At 45.6% G+C, this 17,734-nt stretch overlaps 1 protein-coding gene and 1 long non-coding RNA gene across 5 annotated transcripts in view; both read right to left on the bottom strand.

Annotated features, from left to right (window-relative positions):
• Positions 1-10,194, bottom strand: part of LOC144169392 (uncharacterized) — a 40,767-nt gene extending 30,573 nt beyond the window's left edge. The window contains exons 1-3 of one of the 4 annotated variants that reach the window (XR_013322441.1): positions 9,544-9,727; positions 6,957-7,096; positions 5,679-5,771 (exon numbers count right to left, since the gene is read on the bottom strand). Coding sequence is in view for 3 of the 4 variants with exons in the window: in XM_077698516.1 (XP_077554642.1) it covers positions 6,957-7,096; positions 9,544-9,603 (200 nt within the window). In the remaining variant the exon portion in view is untranslated. Of the gene's footprint in view, positions 1-5,678; positions 5,772-6,956; positions 7,097-9,543; positions 9,730-9,752; positions 9,862-10,009 lie in introns of those variants that run through there. The other 3 variants (XM_077698529.1, XM_077698522.1, XM_077698516.1) reach the window with 3 other exon arrangements.
• Positions 10,195-14,401: 4,207 nt separating this feature from the next.
• Positions 14,402-16,240, bottom strand: LOC144169378 (uncharacterized). Its single transcript, XR_013322436.1, has 2 exons — positions 15,551-16,240; positions 14,402-14,752 (listed from the first exon to the last, which is right to left on the bottom strand). It is a non-coding gene; the product is annotated as an uncharacterized LOC144169378 (long non-coding RNA).
• Between the last annotated feature and the right edge of the window lie 1,494 nt (positions 16,241-17,734).

Here is a 17,734-nt window from a genome sequence, read left to right as displayed (position 1 = left end):
TCGTCAAGGGAAAAGATGGTCTGAAGAGATACCACTGGGCACGGACCAGCTTTTTCCTCCAGGCGCACGCGCTTATACGACGTCCCGTTCATCGTCCCGTCCTCCATTTTGGATACCCCGTCGCGCCACCAGTATTCGCTGGAAAGTGCGAATAGTCGAAACTGTCTTGAGTCAAAGACCAAACCATCTGCGAGTCAAAGCCCGAACTCAGGGAACAACCAAGGAATCCCTTATGAGAAAGCTTCCCATTCCACCATCATCATTAGACAGAGGGGTGCATGATCCACAGGAATTTCAAAGTGGTTTTGTTTGTGCCAGAAGTCTACTCTGTAGTTCTTGTAGACATAGTAGGCATATTCACTCAAGCTAACAAAATATATTACTCCGACAAGACAAGACTACTTGTTGCCTTGGCGACTTGCAATGGAGTAGTAGCAAAAAACGCATGTCATGGTTTCGCACCTGGATTCCCCTCTATGTTAATGATTTTCCACAGCGATGCTTGAGCCCACATTTGTTTGAGGTGTCCTCGTTACCATGGTTACTTCAGCAGTGGGTCACACAAGGACGATAACGCTTTTTTCTTTAGCTAGCTTCCCCGGTTTTTACGGACTTTGAGCAGGAGGTACAGTGTATACCGTGATTGCAAGAGTTGATTCTGCATGCACCGGCACAGGAAAACACTAAGAATAAAGCTACAGAACCTCAAGACAGCAATAGCCAAACACGCAGACTACCTGACGCGAATGCAGCGGCTCCAAGCGTGCGACGAAATGCGCGGCACACTATCGATGAAGCGCACGTGGGCAATCCTACAGAAATTAATTGACCCCAGCAACAACAAGACAGAATCTGCTAAGAAGATCACCAAGCTTATACAAGATTACGAGGGCTCGGAGCTGCAAATGCATGGTGAGCTCATAAAGCTATACGCAACCCAAAATGATAATACGCGCTCCCCACCTGCGCATTATATGGGCGCAAGCAACGAAATGCTAGACGCCAAATTCACATTCGAAGAGATGCACGCCGCCATCAGAACGCTCAGAAGAGCGACCTCACCTGGAGAAGACAAGATATCCAACAAGATATTACGACATCTTGAAGAGACAGCGACTGAGACCCTGACAGCCTACTTTAACAAGGTGTGGCGAGAAGGGGAAGTGCCCCCCCGATTGGAAGCACACAAACATATCACTCATTCCCAAGCCAGGCAAGCCAATCAAAATCGAAAATCTCCGACCAATATTGCTTACGTCGTGTGTGGGGAAACTCATGGAGCAAGTCGTGAACGCCCGCATAGTAGACTACCTCGAGATGAACGACATGCTACCACACAACCATATCGGCTTCAGACCAAGGCTCTCAACTCAGGACGCACTTATACAGATTCAACACGATTTACTGCACCACCCACCGAAAAAAGACAACGCGGTCATTTTAGCCATTGACCTCTACAAAGCCTTCGATAACGTATCACACGAGGCAATACTAACAGAAATCTCGACACTCGGGCTTGGAGCAAGAACATTCACTTATGTAAAATCCTTCCTCACAGGCCGGACAGCCAAGATGAAACTAGGAACGTCCCAAACACAAATCTTCAAGATGCCAAACAAGGGGACGCCCAAGGGAGCCGTAATCTCGCCTTTACTCTTCAATCTCACAATTCGACCGATGGCCAGCGCACTTTACAGCATCCCAAAACTAAGATCAACGATATACGCAGACAATATCACACTCTGGGTCGACCGGGGCAGCGACGCCGACATCGAACAGACGTAAGGAAAGGCGCCGAAATAATCGCGGAACACGCAACCAAAGCGGGCCTCATGTACTCGACTACCAAATCTGAACTAATGATCCTTCATCCCCCCAGGACGAAACCGGCCACCCAACCACCCATCAAAGTCAACATCGGAGGGCAAAGCATACCCATTGTCTCGACCTTAAAAATACTAGGACTGAGGATACAGGCCAATAGAGGGACAACCGAGACAGTACGCATCCTAAGGTCACATACGCTACAAACAATTTCCATGCTAAAAAGAATCACCTCGAGGCAACATGGCCTCGAAGAGAGGCTAAGGATCGTACAGGGCTTCGTAGTCAGCAGATTCAGTTATCATCTGCCTAATGTGAATCTAACCCAATCTACCAAAGACTCGTTCGACACGCTACTTCGGAGAGCCCATCGCACGGCCCTGCACATTCCCCACTCCGCTCCAACTACCAGACTTGCGAAACTGGGCATCCACAACACCATAGACGAGATAATCGATGCCCATCGCACAGCACAGATACACAGGCTGGCGCAGACCACGACGGGAAGGTACATACTGCAGCGTATCCAAATGGAACCGCCCAAAACCGACTCCACTGCGGCCAGGATACCAAGACACATACGAGCCCTAATCAAGGTAAAACGCATCCCAAGAAACATGCACCCGACCTTCCACGCGGGAAGAAGAGAGGCACGCGCGCATTACCACTCGCAGCACTATCCACCAGACAAACACACCGTGTATGTGGATGCGGCACGGTACCCCGACAGAGCAGCCTTCGCAATCACAGGCATCGCCTCCGCCACAGAACCGCAACCAGCAATCAAAGCCTCCATCTGTACGGCAAACCCCAGCACTGCAGAAGAAACAGCCCTGGCTCTCGCCATAACCAAGACGCCAACACCGACCGTCGTGCTATCGGATTCACAGCAGGCGCTTCGCAACTATGAGAAGGGCAACATCTCAGCCTCGGCACTAAAAATTCTTCTAAAAACCTCCCGACCGGCCCGTGATGTTGCTGTGGACCCCGGCTCACACTGGCGTGGGAACCAAAAAGGTGGCTAATCAGCAGGCCCGAGCATTAATACCCCGGGCGAGCACTCCTCTTGGTCTTACGCATGGAGCAGTCGACGTCACTGGGTACGCCCTCACCACATACCGAGACATCACACAACACTACCGCCTCACCCACAGAAAACTATCCCCCCCCCCCCCCCCCCCAACGCCGAACTTATGATAGAGGAAGCACAGATGTGGCGCACTCTACAAACCCACTCGTTCCCCCATCGCACGCAATTACAGCACTCCCACCCACACCTCTTCCTCTCCGCAGAGTGTCCGAGATGCCGCAACCTCGACACGCTATAACACTCCTTATGCGAGTGCCCCGTGGCCCCCACACCCCCTTCCCCACCCCCACCCACTGGGAGCAGGCCTTGGGTAGCTCTTGCCCCGTGGCTCAACGGACCCTGACGCAACGAGCACTACAGGTTGCTTCGGCCATTTGGGCTGAGGCCAACCTGAACCCGGTGTCTCACCAATAAAGTGTTTTTCTCTCTCTCTCTCCCTGCACAGGCTTTACCGTCGCCACATAGCTTCCTGCGCCGGCAAAGTGCACCCTTGCGTGTTGGTTACAGCAAATGCACAGCACTTGGCGCTTCATGCTTGGTACAGCCGATAAAAGTAATCTTCAGTGATGTTTTTTATTACATTATTCTTGCTAAATGAAGCTCGGTAGTATGACAAATGAGAATTTTTTTGGATGGGCGAGCAAAATCTTCGCCACGGCATCAATATCACGTTTTTTTTCTTAAAGCTATACGGGTGATGTCTAGGGGGGATGTGGCAAGTAAAACTATTTTTGTTATTTATGGACCAAATTTACTCAAATTATAAGATTTTATGTAGTTAACTAACCCAATGACTAAACTCAATCAGGTTAAAGATATCTTCTATACTTCTTGAGTTACCAGACTAAATACCTCCACAAAGCAGCTCCAAAATTAATTAACAAATTAGGCAAGAACTCAACAAGATTTTTATCTCCGCGTGACCAGGAAAGTCTATTCCATGCAAGGAAGCTATTTGATTATTGCTTTATTTCCTTTAGGTATCCAAAAAAAGAAAGAGAGAAGTTTCACTTTCTTTTTGACATGAAACTATTTCTGATTTCGAAAGGAAGGTGAAACTTTTCTTGTGCTTTCTTTATGCCTAAAGGCTATAATGCAAAAATCTAATAGCTTCCTTGTGCAGAATAGGGATTTCTGATCACACTGACGTAAAAATCTTGTTGACTTCTTGCGCAATTAGTTAATTATGCTGATTGCAAGTTTCAGGTAATTGCTCTTCTAACTTAAAAAATATAGATGGTATCTTTAAACTGATTTCAGTTTTGTTGTTAGAATCGTTATCTACATAAATGCTCCTAATTTGATTCAATTTGGTCCGCAAATAAAAAAGTTGTTTTACTTGCCACGTCCATCTAATCTAAAATGTTCAAGATTCAAGGTATTTCAAACGTAAGCGAAGAGTTCTTGACAACAAACTTTTGTGTCATTTGCTTTGAGACAGATTCGCCAGATGTCACTACTTGGATAACTGGCAGCCGGTGAGCCGGAATATGGAAACCGCATGGCTAAAACATGTCCCTTCATTTTCACCGGCATATGAAAACTGTAGTTTCCAATAACACAGTAAACGGTAAAGTGTGCAGAGGACACTAGGCAACACAGTTCGCTCAGAAGGCCGAGCCCATCCAATCATATTTTCCTACAATCATGACTTGATTGGAAGCAATTATGAAACTCCTTGGCAGGAGTTGTCATTGCTACAAACACAGCCTGCACATGCTCTTTATCTCACAGTAGAAACAACATCCAGGCTATGCCTGACACGGTGAATCACAGAAGAGGGTGCAAAGAATCAAGTGGGGTACAGCATACAAGATAACAAAAATTAAACAAATGAAACTCTTGTGCCTGAAACAGGGCACTGAGGGCTCGTGCCGTGTGTGTTATTGCTCCTGAAATCACTGTATCCTTTCGCCAAGACCAGGTGAGCAACCAACCAGGTGTGTAATTGCTTAACACTCCAGTATAACACAAATATCTGACACCATACAAATGCACACCCACACGAAAGATGCTTCTGGTGTTTTTACGCTCATAAAAAATTGCTTTAATTCAAGGGCGGACTACTACGTCACAGATTAGTTCAATTAATAGCCATTGCAGTGCAATGCCATTGAACACCCCAAGAAACCCATCTCAGGGCCCCTTTCAGACATACAACAGATATAGCTGGTAGGTACAGATCTTGATATGATGTGACTAAAAAAGACAGTCGCAGATTAAAAAAGAGGGGAGGATGGCTGTGGTTGATCATCGGCCCAAGCACTGTGTGTACTAGCACAACCCAGCTAGCATATCTGCCATCCCATTGCACTTTCGCCTTCCATACCCTCACCAGTTCTTCCTCTGGATCTTCCCACCCCAAAAAACTGTCTGGATCTGCCACTGGGTGCAGAAATTGTAAAGGAAAATTAAAAATTAAACACTACCACTATTTCCAGTTAAGGCGAGTAGAATTTGCAATCATGAAAGCAAAATGCTTTGTATGAGAGAAATAAGGAATGAGATGTGGCCGATAATGTTAATTAGTCACAGTCAGACCAGCCATTTTTTGGTATAGGTTCTAGGGTACACAGATAAAACACCTTTGGCAAGTTTATAAGCATGCTCTCTGCAAACCAACTTAGTTCAATGCTTGGTGTACCTTGCTACGAAGCTCTCCTTCTCAAGTTGTAGATTTTCCTTTCTGATATCATACTTCTCTGCATTATGCCATACAAGAGTGGTGCTGCCTTGTAGAAGAAAAAGGAAGTGTAGGAAATACCTGCACGAATCCCCAGCAGGTCGATCTGTAACCTCAGTCATCAGCAAAGCAGTGCAAATGGTACAGTTGCAGCTTGTAGAGCAGCTTGCATATCTGGTAAGAGTGCACAAAACAGCCAAGCTTAATTAGGTGTGCCAAATGCACCAAGAAACAAGAACTGAACACGTTTTCTTACTGCCTGATGAGTGCACCTCTCTTTCCCCATTCTAACGGAGCACAAATCCTGCAAAAAGTGCAAGCCCTGGCCAACAGCCCAGAGAACAAAAATTTTTGTTCATTTCTTGAAAGCTTTGGAATGGTTCGGTTTGGAAAGGTTGGCACATACATGACATAGTGTGCTTGCTGTGTTTAATAGGTATCGAAACTATGCAAAAAAGAAGCCACTGCACAACCAGTTAATGATGAGTTTGTTCCCAAACTGTGACCTTCAGTAGAAGCTTCTTGTGCGCTCCTTTCTTCCAGCACCCACTACGATTCGACATTTCCAGACAGGTACCACAAAACAGGCCCTTTACTGCCACCATGATGCTGTGCATGGGTTGCCACTTCTCCACAGTGCTGCGTTCATGAAGAACACAATTTTCTCAATATTTCATCATTGAATCAGTTCAAGGTAAATATCCCTGCATTGGGGTTATCCTCATTTGATGCTGCATAAATGCACAAAGGATTTTTTAGATTTCCTTGAATGCTCATTTAGTGAATGCAGTGGAGCTGCATGTTCATAATGTTTGGAGCTTTAACTTTTAGCATGTTTCATCTTTTATGAAACTAAGCTTGCAGTGAAAGCATCAATAGATGTCATGAGCATTATTTCAGAGGTGAAAAATTTAATACAACGTTGGTTGCTGCACATTTAAGTAATCTGCTGGTTATTACTGATTTTAAATTATCAATGTATTGAAAACAAATAACTGACTGATTGAAATTGTTGAATTTGAATCTCTTGACTGAACCTATTTACCTTATTAGCCATTTTTAAAAGCCTGCCTCAATTCCACAATGTCAGTATGTGTTGGGGAAGCTCGTCTATGCTTCTTGCATTTGTGATTTACATTTTTCACCAAAAGCAGCTGCTGCTGAAAGCACGACGATCAGCATGCCAAAATTTTCTTTAATCAATGTCTTCAACAAAAGTTATATCCAGTTTTACACAGGTATTGGTACCAGTCACACAATCCACAAAAATCATTACAAAAAACTGTACACAGTGTATGCCCGCAGGTAAACCTATAATTAATTATGAGGCACTGGCCATGAATAGTTCCTGGGTATTACCAAGGTGGCACTGCGGTGCCGTGACCGGATCCCTTCTTCAACATGTACAACATGTTGCCCTGTCCACAAATGGCGTTCTCCATTTCCACAGGTGCCGTCATCACTTGGCGCAAAGGCTCGTTCATCCAGGGATCACTCATCTGCGTGTAGCATGAGAAACACTTGAGAGGCTTTGACCCCAGGTAGCTGCTTGTTCGGTGCAGTGTACTTTAAAATTCAATTGAAATTAAGTATTCAATGCATTGAAACACTAGAGCCCTCTATAAAAATATTTGTAAATTAATTAATTACAAATAATGAATTTACGGCTTCCAACAAGCCATATAAGCAATAATGCAACGTTGAACATCAATGAAGCATTCACTTCGGAGCCACTTTAAGTTACCAAACGAAATGCAAAAAAGGTGTTCTTTCGGAGGCCTTTGGCCACCCACAGCAGAGCGTTGCCGCAGTACTATTACTAATGCAAACAGCTAATTACTCCATGAATCTGTTCTGAAAGACCCTCATATAATAAAAAATATGATATTAGATGCATACGTTATCCTAATTAACCACTATTCATTCCTTCTTAAAAATGTACTTCAAATCCCACTTCCATTCCCAACCTGGCGGAGCGAATAATACAAAGAACACTGTTTTTTCATCATAATGTTTTCACTACAACGCTCCTTATTGTACAGCCAAATTTGGAATGCCGGTAAAGCACAACAAATGAACAAGATATAAATGACATTATTAGAGCAATGTTTAACTTATGTGTAATGAAAGGGGCCATGAAGACAAAATACAGCTTTGTTTAATTTGTAAGAACTGAGCTCGATTCCAGCCACGAAAGATTTTTTTTTCCAAAAAGAAAAATGCAAGAAATATTGCAAAATTTTCAAATTTCCGGCTACAGTTTCCTAAAAGGGCAGGAGTGACGTAATATGGGCCAGCACTAAAAATGTACTCATCAGTGTGTTAACTGCAGGTTCACATTCAAGGGATACGATCAAAGAAAAAATTACAGGGCCCACTACAACCACCCCGTCATGTTTTTTTGGCAGTGGCTCAGGCCAGCGGCCACAAGTCGCAGGGACAAGATAGTGTGATGTCATAGAGAAATCACTTGAAAGTGGCGGGGGAGTCACCATTGCCCCACCTATTTTCCTCAATTTCTCCAATATTTGAAGTTTGCTACAAAATTTGTATCGTTGTTGCCAGAAGAAAGCAGTTTTTTTTATGAACCAAAATTGTTATTTGTCTTTATCACCCCCTTAAGCTTCTCCATGGGTCAACCTGCAGATTCATCCCACAGATACAGCGATTCATGGGAAGTGTCCTACTTGCATGGTACAGCAGTGCTGAGTGCATAAAAATCGTAGCTTACAGCATCACCCTAAGGATCCTCTTATCTGCCATTACTGCATGAACCATACGCAACACACAGCTGAGAAAATAACGTGTGCACCATACTTGGGTCATGTTGGAAAGTTAATTATTCCAGATAGCCATTACGTTAAGTTCTGAAAGCACATTACTTTAATTGCAAGGGCTAAGCATATGATTGTTATTTAGGAAATCCTTTCAAACTGTCAGTTTTTTAAACATCTGGCAAGCTGCCTGTTGAGTCTAATGACTTTACTTAATGTAGCAAGGTCAACGTAAGGCACGTTTAAAAAGTCATCTGCCTTGCAGAACTTTCTGTCACAACAGCTTTGTGCCATTTTGTGTTGCATGGCTTGCTGATCTTACATCTGCCACTTCAGCCCGAACCTTTCTCTTCTCATCAACTTGCTCCTGCCGTGAGCTTTGGTTACTTTTGTCGCCTTTCATGGTGCAAGGCAAGTTGAGATGACTTCATCTTTCTGTGATGCATTGCAGAAGGCCAAAATTTGTTTCTTTGCATTATATACAGAAAATAGTAGCACTCATCTGTAAAAAACAAAATATCTAGCTGTTAAAACCCCTTCACCACCCTTCCCTAATAAAACAACAGAATAGCTCCAATTTGCAATTAAACATTTAAGGATATTATGTTTCCAGAGAACATTTTGAAGCAAGCTCGAAGCATATATTCTTGCAGTATACCATATCGAGCATATAAGGGTTGAAGCATATCTTAAAATAATCTACGATCCATTTGACACACAGGAGGCGCATTTCACTCGTGCAAACACCGCTGCACGGAGCACAAAGAAAATGTATGCGGCGGAATGAGAATAATTATCTGTCCAACATGACCTCTTGTTTTTCTTAATTATGGAAGTTTCAATAAGTAACACTCGTTTCACTAAATGCAGGCGATAAATTCTGCCTGGACCCGTTTACGTACGCATGGCTTGTTGGTGAGCGATGCCCAGACTTACGCATGATGAAAACAGAAAGAACACGCAAAATGGTCGATTCCAAGAAGTGTCACATAGTCCAAGAAGTGTTGGTTGTTTCTGTACCTCTGCGTTTATTCGCCGGACGATTTTCGAGCTGCTTTCTTGGTGTTTTTGTACATGCGGACAGTTAAGTGGCTTTGCTGTTTGGTTGAACAGAAGCGGGGCTAGTGCGACACATCTCCGATAGCAGTTCCCGGAAAAAGATCAAAACTTACAGGTGAAACGGTCCCGGTTGAATATTTACGTCGAAGCTCTTGCACTCCTATCATACACATTAGGGCATACGGCAACCCCACAGAACAGGGAGGATTTGCAACCCTCCCTATTCTGCGATGCGACAGGCCCGAGATCGCGAACTTCAGGTCGATCTAGGGAAAATCATGTCATCCAGGGACTGCGCAGAACAAGTATGGGGACAACATACGGACGGGTCCAGCGGCTCCAATGCACAGGCTCCGCCTTCGCCTGCGGGCATGCCTCAGACGCTCAAATTCAAGGCATACACATTGAGCAGCCACTTTCACGAGGAGCTTCCTAGAAGTTTCCTTGTCAACGCCATTCGATGAGACTTTGCAAGCTATTATATCGCCCTGGATGTCATGTTCAGTAAAAATTAGAAACGGGAAGTTTGTTGCCAGATATTTCAGCGATTGCAAGATTAGGTAGCAACATTTCGCTTACCGCTCAATATTTATGATTTAAATTGTGTAGTAGGGCGCTGCTCCCTTCAGTCTACCAGGGGCTCGGTCCAGTCGTGGTCGCAACGGGGTTGTGGAACAGTTCAAATTCGGTGCTCAGAACCGCAACGACCCGATGGCATCACTCGCTTGCTAGCTCTCAAGAACACGTGCGCGCAAGCGTGCACGCATGCGCGCACAAAATTGTGTTTATGTTAGCAGTGTTGCCAGGTTTTCAAAAGCAACATTGTGGCCAAACTTTTAATACAAAATATACAAAATTTGTAATAAATCTTCCATTAAAGCTAACATTCCAATATAACTTCTATTTTGTTAAAGTATTATGCTTTAACAAATTACAAACTTGCTTAAATTTGAATTTATTTACATTGTTGCCAGTGTTTTAATATTGTAAAACAATGTGGCCAAACTTTAGATAATAAAAAAGGGCTTTTTTTAGTTTAAAATGTTATTGTTTGTTTATTTTTTGCAGTATTTTAAAGTGATTTTAGCATTGTTTTATTTAGTGATTTTAAACTTTTATATTCTCAAAATATTTGTTGCCAGATGTTTGCATTGTTCTGCCGTCAAGTTGCGGAGTTTTGCGGGATCAAACTAGTACAAGCAAAGATTAAAACTGCAGTGAGAAATGGGTATCAGGTATACGTAAGAAGGATAAGAGCGCCACCCAAAAATTCTGGAATCATTTAAAAGCATTGGGAACGACGACTAAAGAGGTGCAGACCCAGATACAGGACGGGGACGGTAACGTTCTCCTGGGGCCCGGGGGACAGCGCATTAAAATGGAGTCATAGCAAATACTTTCGGCCAAACACGCGAGATATCGGCTACCCGGACACATGTGGCCAATAGAAGAGCGACAGATAAAAAAATTAATATCAAATTTTTGGACTGGAAAAAGGCAGAACGTGCAGTGTTCCCAAAAGTACGGCAACAGGACCGGATGGAATCCCAATAGAGATTATCAACCATTTGGGACCAGCGGGAAAGACGCACTTGTATAGAGCCATCGAGCGTGCTATAAAATCCGAGAGGATTCCCACGCAATGGCGTGAAAGCAGAATGAGGTTGATCTATAAAGGCAAGGGAGAGAAGGACAAGGCGAGCTCTTACAGGCAGATTACGGTCACGTCAGTGCTCTACAGATTTGCTATACAAGCCATCAAAGCCGAGTTGTTGAAGTGGGTGGAAAGTAACGGTATTTTAGGGGAACTGCAAAATGTATTTAGACCGACGCTTAGAAGACAATATTTTCGTAATAACCCAGACCATCGAAATTTCGGCAGCACAGGGCAGACCAACATATGCTACTGTTTTTGGACATAAAGGGAGCCTATGACAACGTAGATAGGGGATTGCTGAGGCATATAATGGAAGAAGAGGGGATTGGGTCAGAATTTGTAGGGCTGCTAAGGGCAATATATGAGGATAACAAGGCGCATATTACATGGGAAGGGCGTACAGGCACAGAGCCCGTGTACATTCGAAGAGGTTTAAAACAGGGGTGCCCCATTTCGCCATTGCTGTTCACACTTTACATTAGAGGAATGGAAAGACGATTGGAGGAGAGTTGATTAGTCTTTTACTTGTCGTACCGAAGCAGTGGAGAGTTGGTGGAGCAACGGATTCCGCGATTGATGTACGCGGACGATAATGTTGCTGGCAGATAATGCGGAAGACTTCAAAAACTGGCCGACATTTGTGGTGATGAGGCAACGTACCTAGGCCTACATTTTAACCCACAGAAATCTGGAGTCATGGTGTTCAATGATCGAGGAAGCTCATTCATAAGAATTCAACAGGAAGCCATATACCATTAGTAAATAAGTACAAATACTTCGGGATCTGGCTTCCTGAATGCCCATGAACGCCTCAAACTGAAAGGGAGACGAAATGCAGCAGTAATGAAACATAGAGCACTTTGGGGATACAGGTACTGCGAGGCATCTGGAAAGGGGTAATGGTGCCAGCGCTCACGTTCTCTAATGCCGTATTATGCTTAAAGTACGATATCCTGTCGGGACTGGAGGTTAACCAAAAGGCAGTCGGCACATTGGCACTGGTGGTTCCTTGCCTCTTCATTTCTTGCCTCCCCGTTTCTGGCCTCCCTCTTCTCTTTGTGCGCCCCGCTTTTATTCCCTCTGGGCTTTCCCGTGGCGCACTCTCATTTGCTCTTTCCCTCCCCATATCGATATATGGCCATCACGCCACTGGTCTCCTGCGCGGCGTTGTCTGATTGGATGACCAGTGCGCTGCCATATTTTACCATGATGCCTCGGGGTTTAGGCGCTGGCGTTCTATAATTGGTGAATTCATGGCGCGCCGTACAAATTGCCGTTTCTTTGTTCTTTTCTTCTATTTTTCGGGGGGTTTTGATGCATCCCTTTTGGGGGGTGCCCTTGATACGTGACAGCAGGTCACAATGAGCGAGAATGGTGCAGGGAGGGATGAACAAAGGCGTGCTGCGTTGCTCGATCTTCCGGCGGCAATCTTCAGCTGCGAGCCGAGCATCGTGGGCCGCTTTTGTTGTGGGTCCGAGACACCGCTGTTCAAGGAAGGTTGCACCACCGAAGCCAACCGACTGACCTGTGTGAGAGGAAAAGTGCCTTCTCTTTGTGAGTGTGTTTACGTCAATTTCAGTGCCACGGATTTTCGTGATTGGGGCGTCCTGACGTCAGCCGAGAAAAAAGGGTGAAAGGGGGCGGACCCAACCTGGTTATTTAATCTCGTGCGCGCAGGAGCGCAGAACGCTGTTCACTCAATCAAACGCCATGTAAATATCTGTACATAAAGTTTCTTTCTTCGCCCTACTCGGCCCCAATGTTTGCGCCACCCAACTCCGGATCAACGAACGCCATCACCGGTCACGCTACCAGATCCGCAACACCACCCTTCAAACCAGTCCTTAACGTATCTTTGCCGTACGACCACTTAATTCCGTCGGGTCCGGGTTACCCAGGAGGTGCTGTCGAACAAGTTCATCAAGCCGTGCGAAGTAAGCGCGCAATATTCGCGAAGCTGCGCCAAAACAGGCCCAACACCATCGCCAAAGCACACGACAAATCTGACGGAAGGGTTCCGCCGACGCGCCCGCCCGGGTGAGCACGGGGTGACGGGGAACGCTTGGTAATGACCGACTGAATAAACTTTATTGAAGTAAAGATTGAGGAAAGGGGAAGGGGAGAAAAGGATGAAAGAATCATAGGTGGAACCCTTTGTCCAGGGCTCCAGTGGCTTCTGCTCCCGTCTTCGCCCGGCTGATTAGGTCCTTTTGGATCTGTAAGCCCTCATTCACACAGCCGTCACCTTCTCCGTCACGGCACCGTCACGTCAACAAAAAGCGACGTTGACGGGACGGAGAAGTGTTCAGACTGGATCTACACGGGAGCTTTCCGTCAGATTACAAGGTCGTCTGCCTAGTGATCAGTTTAGCGTAGAATTGAGCGTTTTTAATCTGAAAAGTGAAGAAAATGGTTTGTGCTCACTTTTCGCTAAATTTAGCCTAAAAATTTGTTTTCTGATTAGCTGGTTTAGCGCGGGGCATGGTCCCGTCACGTTGACATGACGGAAACGTAGAGCTCGGCCTCCCGTCACCGTCGCACCGTTTTCGGCGCGGCCGAAAAACGGCGCCCATGACGGAAGACCGTGACGGTGACGTGACGGGGTGAAAAACGGCTGTGGGAATGAGGGCTAAGTCGGGGCTGGCGAGGGCGGCCTCCCATGATTCTAATACCGCCCCGCCGCGCCATAAACACTGTGCTCCGTGAGTGAAAAGCGCCTTCCGCCTCCTCAGCCGCCTTGGGAGTTTCCTGTCCCGCACGCTACGAAAGAACCGTTGGCTGGTAGAGGTAGAAAGCTTTGCTTTAAAATGAAGGAAGGTCCCAAGCAGCAGAAATTGCCAAGCCCAAGCATGGCAAAACATCAGTGGCCAATGTGTCCGAGCTTGGCAATACCTCGGCCGCCAATATTGGCTGGTGTTTGGGAAAGGTGACAAGCCAACAATTGGCCAAGCCCTGGACGGCCAATATTGGACAACGCTTGGCAAAGTACCTTGCCATGATAATGCCAATGGGTGGACCCCAAGCTATTTTCATGCACATTTTTGGCTTTGTGGCCAGTCCTTATGACCAATACTTATTTTACGAGTTGCCTCGCGGCCCGATTTCTGCTTTATACATGCCAGTATACAGGAAATTATTAAACGAGTGCGCATTATTTATTTAATGCGCACTCGTTAAATAATTTCCTGTACAATGGCATGTATAAAACAGAAATGGGACCGCGAGGACAATAAGCAAACTGCATCAACTTTGCGAAGCAATTATAAATACGTGACTTGCCAAAAACAATTGAGCAACACAACACACCGGGTCTCTCTGTGTAGCTTTTTTATTATGCACATCAAATATAGGAGAAATCTGACTTAACAGTGGCAAGAATACGAACACAAACATGAAAGCAAACACAAATAACAGTCGAGAAAAAATTTTAAAAAGCGCTGCTCATGAAGCGCGAACCGATTATCATTCGTTTAACTGCTTGAGATGCCTACAATACAGAAGCATTCAGGTAAATGAAAACAGGACCCTCATTCCCGGTAATTCGCCGACCTGCCAAGACCACAATATGTTTTTGAACAGTACTATTGTAGAATAGCCCAGCTTGGAAAGCTTGTCACTGCTGCATCCGCCACTTGTCCACGGGAAACACCTGTGCGTCGTAGCGCCTGTAATAAGTAAAAAAAAAAAATAGTTCACTATAATGCTAAATTCACGCTGCTTACTAAATACAGCACCTATACAAGCCTTACAACATGTCCGTGTGAAAATATTCAGCCTAAAGTTCTAGCTTGTTAACACTCGCTATGAAACATAAAACGTACTGCACTATTCATTTTTCAATACTACGTTTTACGGTAGCAGTTACTTTGCTCGTTCTTGAGAAAACAGTCCGGAATTTCGCCGAAAATGGGCTTCACTCTTATTGCAGTAGCGCAAAGTAATATAAAAAGTCCAATAGACAAAGCGACACGCCAGCGGTTCCGTGAAATTTTGTTGTGCCTTCGCTCACTTCTGCCCCGTCAGACGCGGAAGACGCGAACGGAACCCACGGAGAATCCCAGAGGTAGTGTAATTACTTTGTCGCTCGACAATACCTTTACATTGCTCAAGAAAATAATCAAACGAAAGCTTCATTTATAGCTAGAGTTTAACTAAGCCAGCTTAATACATCCGCAACTCTTATACGGCACACGAGTCTTACTTCAACGCATGCTGAACGTCGTGAAACTGCAGTGGGAGCACGGCTGCTTGTTCGGAAAACACAAAGCCGGAAAAAGGATAGCTAGAACTGGCGTCACACAATTGGAAGCACATGTATGGGACCACTTTTTTCTTCGCAAGAACCAACAACATAACACTAAGCAGCACTCGCGAGCGCCAGTTATAAACGACAGCTGAAGGTTTGGCGGGAACTAGCGCGAGCACTCCCGCACCGCGAAAAGAAAAATGAAATGGTGACTTACGTTTTCAGCGGCGGCCGTAGCAGGCAAACGATGTTATTCCACCAGTCAGGTATACTTCACACAGCCACCGACACCAAAACGCACCTCACAGACACGTACAGGAGTGCTACCGCTGCAGTTTCAATGCCACAAAAGAGACGGAGCCGTCGGTGCAACGCGTCTGTCCACCGGACCCGCCGCGGGTTCAAAGAACGCGCAAAGGCACAACGCTGAAGTAGTTCGACGGTCACCGTTGTGTTGGGTAACACAAATGACCAATTCCTACTGAACGTTTAACACTCTCTCTCACGCTGTTTTGAATAAGCTGCACTTTAGTTTAAGTACGCTTTGTTTCGTGGCACCGTGCTGTGGCTCTTTAGGTAACTACTTTTTGCTGCGTTGGGGCCGGTTCACGGCGCTCTAACCGTCGTTATCCGTTGGGGGACCGCCGCGGGCAACGACCGCAGTGCTGCCCTCGAGTGGTGCTGCTTGCGCGCCGGGTGCGCATGTACACACGCAAAATAACGCACACGAGTGCTCTACAGTGAGACTTCATGCAACAATATGCAACAACAGGCAAGGCTGTCGGCATTTACACCTGCCAATACTTTTTATTTAAATGTGTTACTTGACACAAGCTTGAAAATGATTTGGAACTACTTTTTTTGTTGTGCGCTGCGCGTGAAAACAAATTCAAAAACACGCAAACTTCAGTAATATTTTGAGCGAACTTGAGTGGTCATTCAACTAACAAGAAAATGCCTAGACGTGCGTAAAGGCACTCATAAATACCTGCGTCACATATAGGCTACTACTCTTCATAAAATGTTATGATCAAAAATTACGTCTGAATGAGCGCGCTGTCCAGTGTGATTTTTTGCGCACCGGCCAATGCGTGTCCTCAAGGCCGGTCGTATAGCGCTCGTTGTCCACGAATGGCTTTTGCGTACAGGCCGGCGTCTGGCCAAGCTATCGGCTGTCCAGTGTGATTTTTTGCGCACCGGCCAATGCTTGTCCTCAAGGCCGGTCGTATAGCGCTCGTTGTCCACGAATGGCTTTTGCGTACAGGCCGGCGTCTGGCCAAGCTATCGGAAGCCAAAGGGAAGCCAAGGGGCGTCCAATGATTGGCTATCGGCCAATGCTGCTTGGGGTCATATTTACAGGCACAATAATGGAGTAAAGGTCGACGAAGAATAACAAATCGGCGGCCTTCGTGGACTTAAACCGTCGTGATGGCCATGAAGGCTGCGTACAGCTGTGCTACCTTCAAGTGTTACGTGTTGTTTGTGATAAAATTAGGTTTACTTACAATTTTATATTACGGTTTAAATTGTGCGACTCATGTTATGGTTGAGTTATATATATATATATTTTTCGGTCTAATTTGAGAGCTCTTTGTTGCCAGCCGCCCAGACTAGAACCCAAATTGAGCTGCTGCACCCCGGGGATCCTTTCCCCCGGGGTGCTCCAGCCTCACCCGATCGCTAACGGCTGGAGCGCCCCACGGAAGTGACGTCACCTGTTTTTTGTTATTATTTCTTGGATTTGGTCGTTCTTGTTGATCGCCGAAACTAGTACCAAATGCCGGCCGTGCAAAGTGTCCGTGCCGGCACTCATGTTTAGGTCGGCTGTGTTTTTCATTGTTTACGCGCCCTAAGCGCAGGCTGATAACTCTCCTCGGTACATCGGCTGTCGTTCAGAGTTGTGTTATCTACGGCGCACCTGCGGGCAAGGCAAAACCACTCCGAGTGGAGGATTATTGGATGTGACAAAAAGATGTTTCGAGTAAACACTGTGTTAGCCTCTTTTCGTCACGCCTACAACTCTGTATATGTGGTCATGTTGTACCAACTTTTCCGAGCTTCCAAAGGGATACACTGCAGTGCTACAAGTACTGATCACAAAGTGTCAAACAATTTGGCTTTTGGCTTCCCATTGCCATCCTTGTTAGCGATGGCCTGGGAAGAACGTTAACCACGCCGAAGCAGGAAGCACCGACCAACCCAGGAGATACACTGTACTTCATTTCACCAACTTCTCACACCATTAAAAATTGTGCTGGTAATCAATAAACAGCGAGAGCACAGCTCTGTACCACACGCTGGTAAGGGCAGCAAATGTAGCGCCAACAATGGTCTTTCACATAAACTGTGCCCACAGCTCCTGTCAACACTAAATTGATAACAGCTAGCGTTGTTGCACATA

Source organism: Haemaphysalis longicornis, unplaced genomic scaffold, assembly GCF_048455015.1.
Source record: "Haemaphysalis longicornis isolate Haplotype H1 unplaced genomic scaffold, Haemaphysalis longicornis Haplotype H1 scaffold_1, whole genome shotgun sequence".
NCBI classification, from domain to species: Eukaryota; Metazoa; Arthropoda; class Arachnida; order Ixodida; family Ixodidae; genus Haemaphysalis; species Haemaphysalis longicornis.
The sequence above is the reverse complement of the archived record's forward strand: the minus strand, read 5'-3'. Positions and strand labels throughout refer to the sequence as shown.